Consider the following 13723-nt stretch of genomic DNA (forward strand, 5'->3'; position numbering starts at 1 on the left):
TCATTGAGCATGTGCATACAGGAATCTTATTTAGAGTAAACCGTGTTCTGGAACTTACATCGGGGCTCTATTCTAATCCAGATAAGCAGAACTGTTATACACAGGCCAGAGATTTACCAAGATATATCAATCACTGAAGCTTATTTCAAAATATAAATCACTCGGTGATAAAAGACAGAATCCACCTAATACTAGAGTTCAAGACAAGTGGAGCTCAGAGCTTCAGCATTCTCTCCAATAGTTAAAATGGTCTCCTAGCTTAAAACTTGAAATCTTTTCTGAGAAGCACAGTGAATGTAGCATCTTCACTTATCCCTTCATAGTAGAATATCACCTTGAGCCATTTTCCTCAGGCAGGAGTGCTTCAGCCCCAAGTACCCTTCATGTTATAAACTTGGGATATAAACCCTGATTATATTACCTTCATTTTTTTTAAGAATGAAAGTGGATGAGTTTTCAATTTCCACAAATTACAGTTGAGTATAAGCTTTATAACTTCGGGACAGAATGCAGTCATTTTCTCCCACCCCAGTTGAGCAGTTTTAACGCAGCTGCAAAAAAAAAAACTGCATTTGAATTTGATGGTGCATAATTGAATAGCTAGGAATAATTTAGAGTTCCATCTTTTAACATTTCCAAACTGCAGTATTCGTTATCCTATTCAACTTAAGTAGTTACTCATTAAAGACGGCAAACAACATCCATGAATGTAAAATCAGCAGCCACCAGTTTTTAAAACTTGTTTGGGCTAATACATGCACCTTTTCTTTTGAAATAAGCTCAAATGTCATGATCTGTGATGGATGACAAAGTGAATCATGTTTTTAGTGAGAACAGCCTCCTCCAGGTTTAGCTAATGGCTTGGCCTTGGGACTAATCTGGTGGTACTTTCCCCTTCTATCCTCATTCACTCAATGAGATGACCAATGCACTGACCAGTTTTGGTGAATTCTAGCTTACCTATTCTCCAACGTCAACAGATTTGCAAAATGAGAATGTTCAACGTTTTCCTGTTATGCAGAATTGCTTTGAAGCTGTGAGCAGTTCAGTGTAATATTTTTAGAGGGAAACTTCAGGAAATTTCACCAGAAGAAGTAAAATCATACCCAGCCTATGGTTTGAATAAGTATGTCCGGAATCGGCATGCTGTGTAGTCTTAGTACCAGGCACAACTTTTTATTCCTTCTTAGACTTCATGGACTTTCCAGGGTGTGTTTGGCAGGATTAGAAAGGCAAACTTTGAGATGCTTTTCTGCATTTTGTGAACAAAGAAGCAGTCCTTAAGACACACTCCAGGAAGAGGAAGGAACCACTGCAGTCGATTTTGTTTTTGTATTTCGTTTGAGTGAATAAAGTCTGAAGCAAGAGCAATACTGCTTGGTGTGTTGTCCTGGAGCACCAGTAATGCACTGCTGTGACTTGGCCCACACAAGATGAGAATTGTGCTCATCAATGAACCTGACTCGCCTTTTGCTATCCGGATTGTTTAAGAACTCATTTTGCTGGTGTTTCTAATTTATTAAATTGTTTATATGTCAAATCAGTAAGCATTTAAGATTCTAATATTGTAGGAAAATAAAAATTGGGAGAGTGTGCAGCACTTTTTCATGCTTAAATACACATCTGCTTTACAATCCATTTTCTAAAAGTCACGGCCTATGTTATAGTCATTAAGCTATATTAAATATATTTCCAATCTTTCATCGCTGGATCAAAATCCTGGCATTCCCCACTTTCATTGCAGGAGCTCCCAGCTGCTCAGAAGCTAAGAACAACTTCTTAAAGTATAGAATAAGTTATGGGGTATTAATGGTTTGATTACTGAACTAATAATCCTTAAACCTGGACTAAAAGCCAGAGGTGAGAGTTTCAGATCACACCATGGCAGTTTGAGATTTTGTTCAGTTTTAAAAATCTGTTATCAGTTAAGTGCCCATGAAGATTTTGATGATGATCAAAATCTGGTTGATTCACTAATATCCTTTAAGGAAGGAAATCTGTTCAGTCTGAGACTTCAGTCCCACATTACAGCAGCCAAGTAAGCCATTTAGTTATACCTGGCAATAAATGCCAGCAAGACATACTGATACCGCAAGGGCTAGCTGAAGGAAAAAACAGTTTTCTTCTGATTACTTTCTGATGATCCCTGCTAATGGTTACGTGTATAAGCCTTGAGTGAGGCCAGGATTGTGCTTGGTTATAATGCAGTCCCTTAACCGTATAGTGTCCTGCCCACTCTTACCATTTGAGCCCACAGATATAAAACTGTCAGATATGTGGATGCCTCGTACCCACTGAGGCATATCTTCAGGAAAGGGAGGGGAGTTTGGTGTTAGATGGTGATGTTTTCTGGCCCCCTGTGGGATGCAGAATTGATTCATCAAGTTGTCAGGTTCTGGGTGGGTTCTGTACAAAGTGTATTCATCCTTTATTTTGAAGAAAGTTTGTTCATTTTTGCCTCATTTGTTGGCATTGCTCTTTGTGAGTCTGTCTTGGTTGTTGCAGTGCTACATGCATAGTCTAAGCTGTGACTACTGCATTATTTTGTATTTGGCCCATGGGTGTTGCATTCTACTCAAAACAGATGATATAATGTAGTATTCATGAGAAAGTATACTTATTTTCCAAATTTAATGGAGATGCATTGGAATGAACAAGATAACCTTGGTTCACTTGTCATGCAGAAGCCTGGTCTGGCATGGATGAATGTGTAAGCCAGTGGATGTGGACTTTATAAATTTATTTGGACTTTCAGAAGGCTTTCGACAGAGTCCTACACAAGAGATTAGCGTGTAAAATCAAAGCACAAGGGATTGGGTGTAGTGTATTGAGATGGATAGAAAACTGGTTGGCAGACAGGAAACAAAGAGTAGGAATAAACGGGTCTTTTTCTGAATGCCAGGCAGTGACTAGTGGGGTACTTGCAGGGATCGGTGCTGGGACCCCAGCTATTCACAATATATATTTATGATTTAGATGAGGGAACTAAATGTAATATCTCCAAATTTGCAGATGAAACAAAGCTGGGTGGGAAGGTGAGCTATGAGAAGGATGCAGAGATGCCTCAGTGTGATTTGGACAAGCTGAGTTAGTGGACAAATGCATGGCAGATGCAGTATAATGTGGATAAAATGTGAGGTTATCCACTTGTGTAGCAAAAACAGGAAGGCAGATTATTATCTTGCTATAACTTGAGAGGGGGGAATGTGCAACAAAACCTGGGTGTTCTCGTACACCAGTCTCTGAAGGTAAGCATGCAGTTGCAGCAGGTGGTAAAGAAGGCAAATGGTATGTTGGTCTTCAGTGTGAGAGGATTCGAGTACAGGAACAGGGATGTCTTGCTGCAATTATACAGGGCCTTGGTGAGACCACACCTGGAATATTGTGTGCAATTTTGGTCTCCTTATCTGAGGAAGGATGTTCTTGCAATAGAGGGAGTGCAGCGAAGGTTTACCAGACTGATTCCTGGGATGGTGGTACTGACATATGAGAAGAGATTGAGTCGGTTAGGATTATATTCGCTGGAGTTCAGAAGAATGAGGGGAGATCTCATAGAAACCTATAAAATTCTAACAGGACTAGATAGGGTGGATGCAGGAAGGATGTTCCCAATGGCGGGGGAGTCGAGAACCAAGGGTCACAGTCTGAGGATACGGGGTAGACCATTTAGGACTGAGATGAGGAGAAATTTTTTCACCCAGAGTGGTAAGCCTGTGGAATTCGCTACCATAGAAAGTATTTGAGGCCAAAACATTTTATGTTTTCAAGAAGGAGTTGGATATAGCTCTTGGGGCGAAAGGGATCAAAGGATATGGGGAGAAAGTGGGAACAGGCTATTGAATTGGATGATCAGCCATGATAATGAATGGTGGAGCAGGCTTGAAGGGCCAAATGGCCTAGTTCTTCTATGTCTATGTAACCGTAGGCCTTGAAAGGACAAGTGATTTTTTAAAAAGTAACATTTGTCATGGTCTATGATGTTTATCCGGTGAGAATTAGATTTTCACTGTAGGTTTTTTCCATATGTGAACATAGCCATTTGTTGGCTTCCAGTCCAACAGCTGTCTTTCACCCAGGAACTGCAGAGAATTCTGCAGTTTAATACGTTCCTTTAGCAGCTACACTATCAGCAGGAGTGTGTGGAACTTGAGCCAGCTGTAGGATTGCATGAAGTTCATGGTAGCTTTTGAGGAGGAGTGATTTCCAAGTGCAAAATTCTGGTGTTTTTGATATGGAATTGGTAAGAAAAGATAAAATCGAAGCATTATAAACTGCATTTCATTGAGTTTTTTGTCAGCCCAGCTGCGGTCATTTGTGTATCTGGAAAACATAATTTTGAATTTGCCACTGGTTGTGGGAGATGTGTGAATCAAGAGTTAGAGGAACAAAAATATCATTAAACCCAATATAAAGGTGTTTAAGTTGACTTCATAGCAGTGAAGCATCCTTCCAGTCTCATGCTTAAAATAACAGACACAGCTGTGCTGGGTTTTGTCTGGTCCGTAGGATTTTGGTTGGAGCCTCTTGATCTCAAGCAAGAGATAATGTAGAAAAAGTTGTAGACTACTGTCCTAACCCGGAGAAAAGGTGAAACTGGGGAGGAAATACTGTAATTTCTAATGAATGCTATTTTTTAAAATTACTAACTGAGTTGATGGAGTAAGATGAAATTGACACATTGTGACACTGGCTAAACATTCCAAATGCATGAAATTGATTGTGGCTTAATATGAAGTGTGCCTGTGGTAGGTAATAAGTCCAGTGATCTGAAACCACTGGTTGGGATACATTGGAGAAATAGTTGGTTGGATTAAAATTGCATTTGAAAATATATAATCCCAACATTTCCCTCCTGACAAAAGCTAGTTATTATTTCTAAATTGGCTGACTGAGAGTCCTAGTTATTAAAAAAAAATTCAGTTGGTGCCATTGTCATTACATTTTTTGTGATTTGAGTTCTTTCTAATCAACTGTTCAGTTGTACTATCCGTGATTTTCTTGGGGAACAGTGAAAGTGAGGAGAAATATTGTGTTGTGTTCCTGTACCCATTACACTGCTGGTTGACTGTTCAAATATATTTCACTTAAGAATTGCACAGGCAACACATTCAGGAGACTCTCTTTCCAGAAGTGAGGGAAATCACTGCACTTCCAACTTTATAGTTTTAACCACTTTAAAGCACAGCCCCATCATGTTGGAAAGCGGGACTTCTGTTAAATAGATGGTTTAGTTAATTTCATTAATTGGAGACCCAGAAGCCCAAATTCAGAGTACACAGCAAAGTAACTGATAGTGTTAGATTTTTGTTAGGTAAGGACATCAAGTGCTGTGGAACAAAGGTGGGAAAATTGATTTGTAGTGCACATCAACCATGATCTAATTGACTGGAGAACAGACCTGAGCAGCTGAATAGCCTAATTCTGTTCCTATATAACCAATTATTGCCATGCAGATACCATTTACTTTTTATGCTGACTCTGAAAAAAATGGTGCTGACTTCTTAAATTTCCTCCTCTTTCTGTAGGTTTTGGAAATGCTGCAAAGGTTTAAGGATTCCAGCATCAAACGTGAAAGGGAAGTTTTTAACTGTATGCTACGTAATCTCTTTGAGGAGTATCGCTTCTTCCCCCAGTACCCAGATAAGGAGCTGCACATCACTGCCTGCCTGTTTGGTGGAATTATCGAAAAAGGGCTGGTCACCTATATGGCATTGGGACTTGCACTGCGCTATGTTCTTGAAGCTTTGCGCAAACCTTTTGACTCCAAGATGTACTACTTCGGTATTGCTGCACTAGACAGATTTAAAAATAGGTATGTTTTATTTAAATTGTTTCTATATCAGAGTCTGGATATGGGCAACTTCCCTGAAGAAAAAAGTTGATCTGAACAGTGATATCAAGAGTTCGGGCCATGGTTGGTCATGCTGGTAGCTTGTTTTCTGTTTTAATCTGTTTCAGAGAACACACGTTTTTCATGGTATTTTCAGGATTAGAATTTGATCATAGCAAGGTGGATTAGGTTTAAGCATTGCCCTTCCGTATCTGGGGTCTAGTCTGTAATGTTGTAGTGAAATGAGTTATGGGTGATCTCATCCTAGGCCCTGGATGTGAATCCACATTGTGCATAATTTGACATGAATGTTGATGGTCTTGTTCAAATGAGTGGATGAAGTGCAAGTGTCACACTGTAGTTGGGGGTCATCGTTGTTGGAGCATTACTGATGGACCTTGACTGAAATTAGTTACAAAAACTGCAGGCATGTTTCATTTCTCAGTACTTCATACCCTTTTTGAAAGTGTAGTTTATGTTTTGCATGTGCCCTACTCTCATCAACCCTTTCCGTCACTTGTCTCAAAGTTGCCCAAACTGCCATCAGGAAATGAGGCTTGTAGCTACCTGGGTTTATTCCCCCTTTTTTTTTAAATGTGGTTAAAACAATTGCAATCTTTCAGTCCTCTAGCATCACCCGTTTATCCAGTGAGGATTAGAAAGTTATGGTCAGAGCCTCTGCCAATTCCACCCTTACTTCCCTCAGTAACTTAGCATGTATCCCTGCTGGGCCAGGTGACTTTTCTGCTTTGAGGAATGCCACAGTATCTTTATTGTTCATCTACTTTTATATGATCGAATACCGTCATTATTTCCTCCTCTACTGCTACATTGACAGCAGCCACTTCTCTAGTGTAGACAGGACGAAGTGCTCATTTAGTAGCTTAGCCATATTCTGCACCTCTGGAAGAATATCCCCTTTTGGCCTCTAATCAGTCTCGCCTTTCCTTTGATCACCCTTTTTACCCTTTTACTAATTTTTAATAGAATTTTTGGTTCCTAAAAGTTAACCACTAATCTATTCCAATACTCTTCTCTTTGCCCTCTTTGTCCCATTTGTATATCTCCTCTCTACTTTGTGTCCAGCTTGACTCTTGACTGTATTATGGAACGTACAGTTGTCATAAGCCTCCTTTTTATGTCTTGTTTTAACTTCTATATCCTTAGCTATCCAGGGAATTGACTCTGGATGTCATTCCTCTTTCCGCTTGCTAGTAATGTGGTCTCTGTACCTGAACCAACCCCTCTTTGAAATCCTCTCAGATAGTGTTTTCCCTATCAATTTTTTGATTTCTATTCACCAGGGCCACACCCCTTTTCAACTCCGATGTTAGCTCTCCTCCATTTTACTATTTTTATTTTTGATTGTACCATGTCGTTTTCTATAATTATTCTAAACCTGATATTATCACTGTTCCCAACTGCTTCCCCACTGAAACATGCTCACTTGTTCCACTTCATGCCCCAGAACTAGATCCAGTGCTGCTTCCTTCCCTATTGGGCTGGAAGTGTTCCAAGAATTCCTCCCTCTCTTTGCCCTTTATATTGTTACCACTGTCCATATTATTATAATGGAAGCGCCTCCGTTATCACTACTCTAACTTTTTTTCTTCGCTCAGGAGATTTGAATATTGCTGGCAAGGTCAAAATTTATTGTCCATCTGTAATTCAGCTGCAAATTTGCTCCTTTATATTCTTCCTGCTATTTTAGCCTACATTGTACACTCAGTGACTTAATAGCTCCTATATTAAGTCTAACCAAATAGACCCTTGGATTCATCAACTACATCATCTCTCTCCAGTACTGCAATAGTTTTTTCCGATCAATACTGCTGCCACCACCTTTTTCCCTTCCCATATTTTTGTGAAATACTGTACAGCTTTACAGTTTTACTGTACAGGTTTAACTCATAATTATCAGACAATTGGAAGGAAAAGAGGAAAGCATAACTCTCAGGCTCATATCAGAATGCATCTTACTGCAGCCTTGGAGTGAACTCATGATTTGAGATTAAACCCATGTAAAATGCTTGACTCGGGTTTTACATCACATTAGCTGCTTATAGCAGCATGTGTTTGCCTACTTAGTTTCTGTACTTTGTTTCCTGACCTGAATTCATTGACATTGGAGCATGGAAATAGTTCCAAAATCAGTGAACAAAAATTAATTTGGCAAATAGGAAAATACTGCAGAAGCTGGAAATCTGAAGTAAAAACAGAAAATGTGGCAAAGACCCAGGCCAGATGGCAGCTTGTGGAAGGAGAAACAATAAGAGTTCCAGATCGATGTCCTTTCATCAGAACTGGAAATTTTTTTTATTCATTTGCAGGATGTGGGCATTGCTGGCTAGGCCAGCATTTATTGCCCATCCATAATTGCCTTTCAGAAAGTGGTGGAGAGCTGCCTTCTTGAACCGCTGCAGTCCATGTGGTGTAGGTATGCCGACAGTTGCTGTTAGGGAGGGAGTGCCGGGATTTTGATCCAGTGACAGTGGAGGAGCGGTGATATATTTCCCAGGTCAGGATGGTGAGTGACTTGGAGGGGAACTTTCAGGTGGTGGTGTTCCCAAGTATCTGTTGCCTTTGTCTTCTGAGATGGCCATGTGTTTGGATGATGCTGCCGAAGGAGGCTTGGTGAGTTCCTGCAGTGCATCTTGTAGATGGTACACACTGCTGCCACTGTATGTTGGTTGGGGAAGGAGTGAATGTTTGTGGATGGTGTGCCAATCAAGCAGGCTGCTTTCTCCTGGACGGTATCAGGTTTCTTGAGTGTTGTTGGAACTGCACTCGTCCAGGCAAGTGGAGATTATTCCATCACACTCCTGACTTGCGCCTTGAAGATGGTGGACAGTCTTTGAGAAGTCAGGAGGTGAGTTACTTGCCGCAGGAATCCTAGCCCCTGACCTGCTCTTGCAGCCACGGTATTTAAATGGCTAGCCCAATTCAGTTTCTACCCCCAGGATGTTGATGGTGGGGAGTTCAGTGATGATAATGCCTTTGAATGTCAAGGGCTGTTGGTTGGATTCTCTCTTTTGGAATTGGTCATTGCCCGGCACTTGTGTGGTGAAAATGTTACTTACCACTTGTCAGCCCAAGCCTGGATATTGTCCAGGTCTTGCGGCATTTGGACGTGGACTGCTTCAATATCTGGGGAGTTGCAGATGGTGCTGAACATTGTGCAATCATTAGCGAACATCCCACTTCTGACCTTATGTTGGAAGGAAGGTTATTGATGATTCAGTTGAAGATGGTTGAGCCTAGGAGACTATCCTAAGGAATTCTGCAGTGATGTCCTGGGACTGAGATGATTGACCTCCAACAACCATGACCATCTTCCTTTGTGCTAGGTATGACTCCAGCCAGCTTTCACTCTGATTCTCATTGACTTCAGTTTTGCTCGGGCTCCTTGATGCTACATTTGGTCAAATGCTGCTTTGATGCCAGGGTTAAGAAACGTAACAAGTTTTAAGCAAGTGTCGAAGTAGGGGAAGAAGGTAAAAAACAAAAGGAAAGATCTACCATAGGTTGAATACCAGAGAGGTTAAATTTAAAAAAAGATGTTGATGAGACAGGTAAAGAAACAAAGGATTGGTCTGGAGAAGATCTAAATGGGAGTAATTGTCATCAACAGCTGCCATTTGAAAAAAATGGGGCTGTGGTTATGATCTCTAATTAAACTCAATGTTGAGTCCGGATGGCAAAAAGATGAAGTATTATTCTTCAAACTTGCATTGATCTTCATTAGAACAGTGTAGGAGGCTGAGACAGGAGAGGTTAGAGTGAGAGCAAGGCTGAGAATTAGTGATGGGTGACCAGAAGCTTAGTCACCTGGTCACATTTACAGATTGAATGGTGTCCCTTGTACAGGTACATAAGAATTTGGAGTGGGAGTAGGCTATTCAGCCCCTCCAGCCTCCTCTGCCTTTCAGTTAGATCATGGCTGATCTTCTACCTCAATACCAATTACCCACAATATCCCCATAGCCCTTAATGTCATTACTATCTAGAAATCTGTCGATTTCTGTCGTGAACATACGCAATGACGAGCCTCCACAGCTCTCTAGGGTTTGGAATTCCATTCCAAAAATTTCCCATCCTTTGGGTGAAGTTCTTCCTCATCTCAGTCCTAAATGGCCTATATCTTGTTCTGAGACTCTGTGTCCCCTGGTTCTAGATCCCCAGCCAGGGACAACAACCTTCCTGCATCTACCTTGTCGAGACCTGTTTAAAAAAAAATTGTATGTTTCAATTAGATCACCGCTCATTCTTCTAAACTCGAGAATACACATCCAGTCTCCTCAATCTCTCCCCATAGGACAGCTCCGCCATCCCAAGAATCAGTCTGGTGAACCTTCATTGCACTCGCTCAATGGCAAGTATAACCTACCTTGGGTAAGGAGACCAGAACTGTACGCTGTACTCCACATGTGATCTCAACAAGGTTCTATACAATTGCAGCAAGACTTCTTGACGCATGTACTCAAATCTTTTCGCAATAAAGCCAACATTGCCTTCCTAATTGCTTGCTGCACCTGCATGTTAGCTTTCAGTGACTCAAGGCCAACTGGGTCTCTTTTGACATCGACACTTGCTTATCTCTCACCATTTAAAAAATACTCTGCAGTTTTATTTTTCCTACCAAAGTGGATAACTTCACATGGTTTCACATTATATTCTTTCTGCCATGCTCTTAACACCGACTCAGTCTGTCCAAATCTCCTTCAAGCTTCTTTGCATCCTCCTCACAATTCACATTCCCACCAACTTTTGTATCATCAAACTTGGAAATATTACATTTGGCCCCCGCATCCAAATCATTGATATAGATTGTGAACAGCTGGGGCCCAAGCACTGATCCTTGCGATACCCCACTAGTCACAGCCAATCTGAGAATGCCCATTTATTCCTACTGTTTTCTGCCTGTTAACCAATTATCAATCTGTGCCCGCATATTACCCCCAATCCCATGCCCTCTAATTTTTTTCACTCAACTCTTGTGTAGGACCTTATTGAAAGCCTCCTGAAAAGCCAAATACATCACATCCACTGATATCCCCCTTATCTATTTTGCTACTTGCATCCTCAAAAAATTCCAACAGGTTTGTCAAACATTATTTCTCTTTCATAAATCCATGTTGACTTTGCCCAATCCTACCATTATTTTCTAAGCCTTCAGTTATCACATCCTTTATAATAGAGTCTAGCATTTTTCTTACTACTGATGTCAGACTAACAGGCCTGCAGCTCCCTGTTTTCTCTCTCCCTCCTTTTTTAAAACAGGGATTATGTTTGCTATCTTCCAATATGTAGGAACCATTTCAGAATTTATAAAAATTTGGAAGTTGACCACCAATTCTTCCACTATCTCTACAGCCATCTTTTCAACACACTGGGATGTGGATCGTCAGGTCCAAGGGATTTTTCAACTTTCAGTCCCATTCATTTTGCCTGTATTACCTTTTTACTAATGCTAATTTCTTTCAGTTCCTCGACCCTTGGTTCTATAGTATTTCTGGGATTTTTTTTGTATCTTCATGAAGGCAAACACACAGTATTTGTTTAGTTTCTCTGCCATTTCTTTATTCCCCATTATAAATTCTCCTGTTTGCCTGTAACGGGCCTCCATTTGTCTTTGCTCATCTTTTCCTTTTTAGAAAACTATGGAAGCTTTTACAGTCCGTTTTTATATTTCTTGCTTGTTTACTTCTTTATTAGTTCCTTGATTCTCCTTTGCTGAATTCTAAAAAGCTTCCAGTCCTTACATGTACTACTTTTTTAGGCAACTTTATAAGCCTCTTCCTTTTATCTAATACAATCTAACTTCTCTTGTTACCCACGGTTGGATCACTTTACCTATTAGGGTTTTGTGCCTCAAAGGAATGTATATTTGTTGTAAACCATGTATAATTATTTAAATACTAACCATTGTCTATCTACCATCGTGCCTTTTAATGTAGCTTCCCAATCTCCCACAGCCAACTTGCCCCTCATAACTCTGTAGTTTCCTTTGTTTAGATTTAAGACCCTAGGTTCGGACTGAACGGCATCATTTTGGAACTTAATATAAAATTCCATCTTATTATGGTCATTCTTCCCTAAAGGCTTTTTTACAACAAGGGTATTAATTAGTCGTTTCTCACTGCACAATACTAGATCGAAAATAGCCCATTCCCTTGTTGGTTCTTCAACATTGTGTTTTAGAAAACCATCTTGTAGACATTACAGGAATTCGCCTTTTATAGCATTAGTGCTAATTTGGTTTACCCAGTCTATAAATGGATTGAAGTCCCTCATGATTACTGTATTACCCTTGTTATATGCACCTCTGATTTCTTGATTTATACGGTGCCCTACATTACCACTACTGTTTGATGGCCTATGAGTAAGTGCCATCAAGCCCCTTGCTGTTTTTTAGCTCCATCCAAACTGATTCTACATCTTGATCTTCCAATCTAGGATCCTCTGTCACCAATATATTGATCTCAATCTTTACTAACAGTGCCACCCCACCTTATTGTCCTTTTTGCCTATCCTCCCTACATGTTGAATATGCTTGAACATTCAGTTCCCAGCCTTGGCCACCCTGCAGCCATATCTCCTTAATGGCAATTAGATCACAGCCATTTACTTCTATTTGTGCCATCAATTCATCTACAATTGCATCCCCTACCACTATTGCCCCTCCATTCTTCTTCCTCTCCATGCAGCTGAGCTACATACTGTTCCACAGCCTTGGCTGCACTCATTTTAGGAATGATCATCCTCACCAGTATCCAAAACGAAAAACGGGTTAGTGAATGAGATGGATTCAGGGGGCTCCCACACTACCTGCCTGGTCCTGCCAGACTTTTTGGCAGTCATCCATTTCCCCCTCTGCCCCCTCTCCCTTAACCTGTATTGTGACCATCTTCAAAAATGTGCAATCCACATAGTTCCCAGCCTAGTGGATACACCACAGTGACTTCAGCTGTCGCTCAAGTTCCGAAACCCAAAGCTCAAGTTTCTGCAGCTGGTGACACTTGCTGCATATGTGGTCATCTGGACCATGGGAAGCGTCCTCGATTTTCCACATTACAGGATGGACATTCCACATGGCCGAGCTGTTCTGCCATGCTTTAACTTTATAGATTATTATAAACCTAGAGATTAGAAACCTAGACCCTACTGTTCTAATAAGGTTTACTACTGCTAGTAAACCTTACTACTACTAATAAAATCTTAGAATTACTGCTAAATTACCTGAGTTTTGAAAGATAAGAGCAAAATGCTCACTAACTAATCACTTACCTGTTTCCCTATGATGTCACTTTTTTTCTCAGAACACAGCCAGTCCACAGACTGAGCCCCTGGCTCTTTTAAACTGGTTTGCCGCTCTCCACTCTCTTCTTCACTCAAAGTTAAGGTAACTCCTTAGGGACCAGCAGCCCCTCCCTCTCAGCAGCCAATTCCTAAGCTTTCATTCCGTGATTGCTATCTTTATGCTTGCTTACCAAAAACCATTTATTAGAGTGGATTTCAAATCCCTCCATAGCCTCACCATTCCCTATCTTTTTTTCTGTAATCTCAAACCCAACAAAATATCTGTGCTCCTCTAATTCTAGCCTCTTGTGCATCCCCAGTTTTAACCCCTCTACCATTGGTGGCTGCGCCTTCAGTTGTTTAGGCCCTTAGTTCTGTAATTCACTCTGTACACCTGTCTGGAAATGTAACTGGTCTCCTCCTCCTGGAGATCTTCCCTTCATGGTCTCCAACCTCATAGTCTCCCAACCCCACCCTGCCTGCTTCCAACTTCTCCCCAAGATCCATAAACAGGCCCATCATCTCAGTCTGTTCTTGCACCATGGAACTGATTTCTTTCTATCTCAGCTCTTTTTTCACTCTACCTCACCCAGT

The 13723-nt window shown here is 40.8% G+C and overlaps 1 protein-coding gene across 8 annotated transcripts in view; it reads left to right on the forward strand.

The window, feature by feature from the left end:
- Window positions 1-13723, forward strand: part of cnot1 (CCR4-NOT transcription complex, subunit 1) — a 195582-nt gene that overhangs the window by 106016 nt on the left and 75843 nt on the right. For all 8 annotated transcript variants that reach the window (XM_041190966.1, XM_041190967.1, XM_041190972.1 and 5 more), the window contains one exon: window positions 5526-5812. In XM_041190966.1, the coding sequence (XP_041046900.1) occupies window positions 5526-5812 (287 nt within the window). The remainder of the gene's footprint in view (window positions 1-5525; window positions 5813-13723) is intronic.

Source organism: Carcharodon carcharias, chromosome 7, assembly GCF_017639515.1.
Source record: "Carcharodon carcharias isolate sCarCar2 chromosome 7, sCarCar2.pri, whole genome shotgun sequence".
NCBI lineage: Eukaryota > Metazoa > Chordata > Chondrichthyes > Lamniformes > Lamnidae > Carcharodon > Carcharodon carcharias.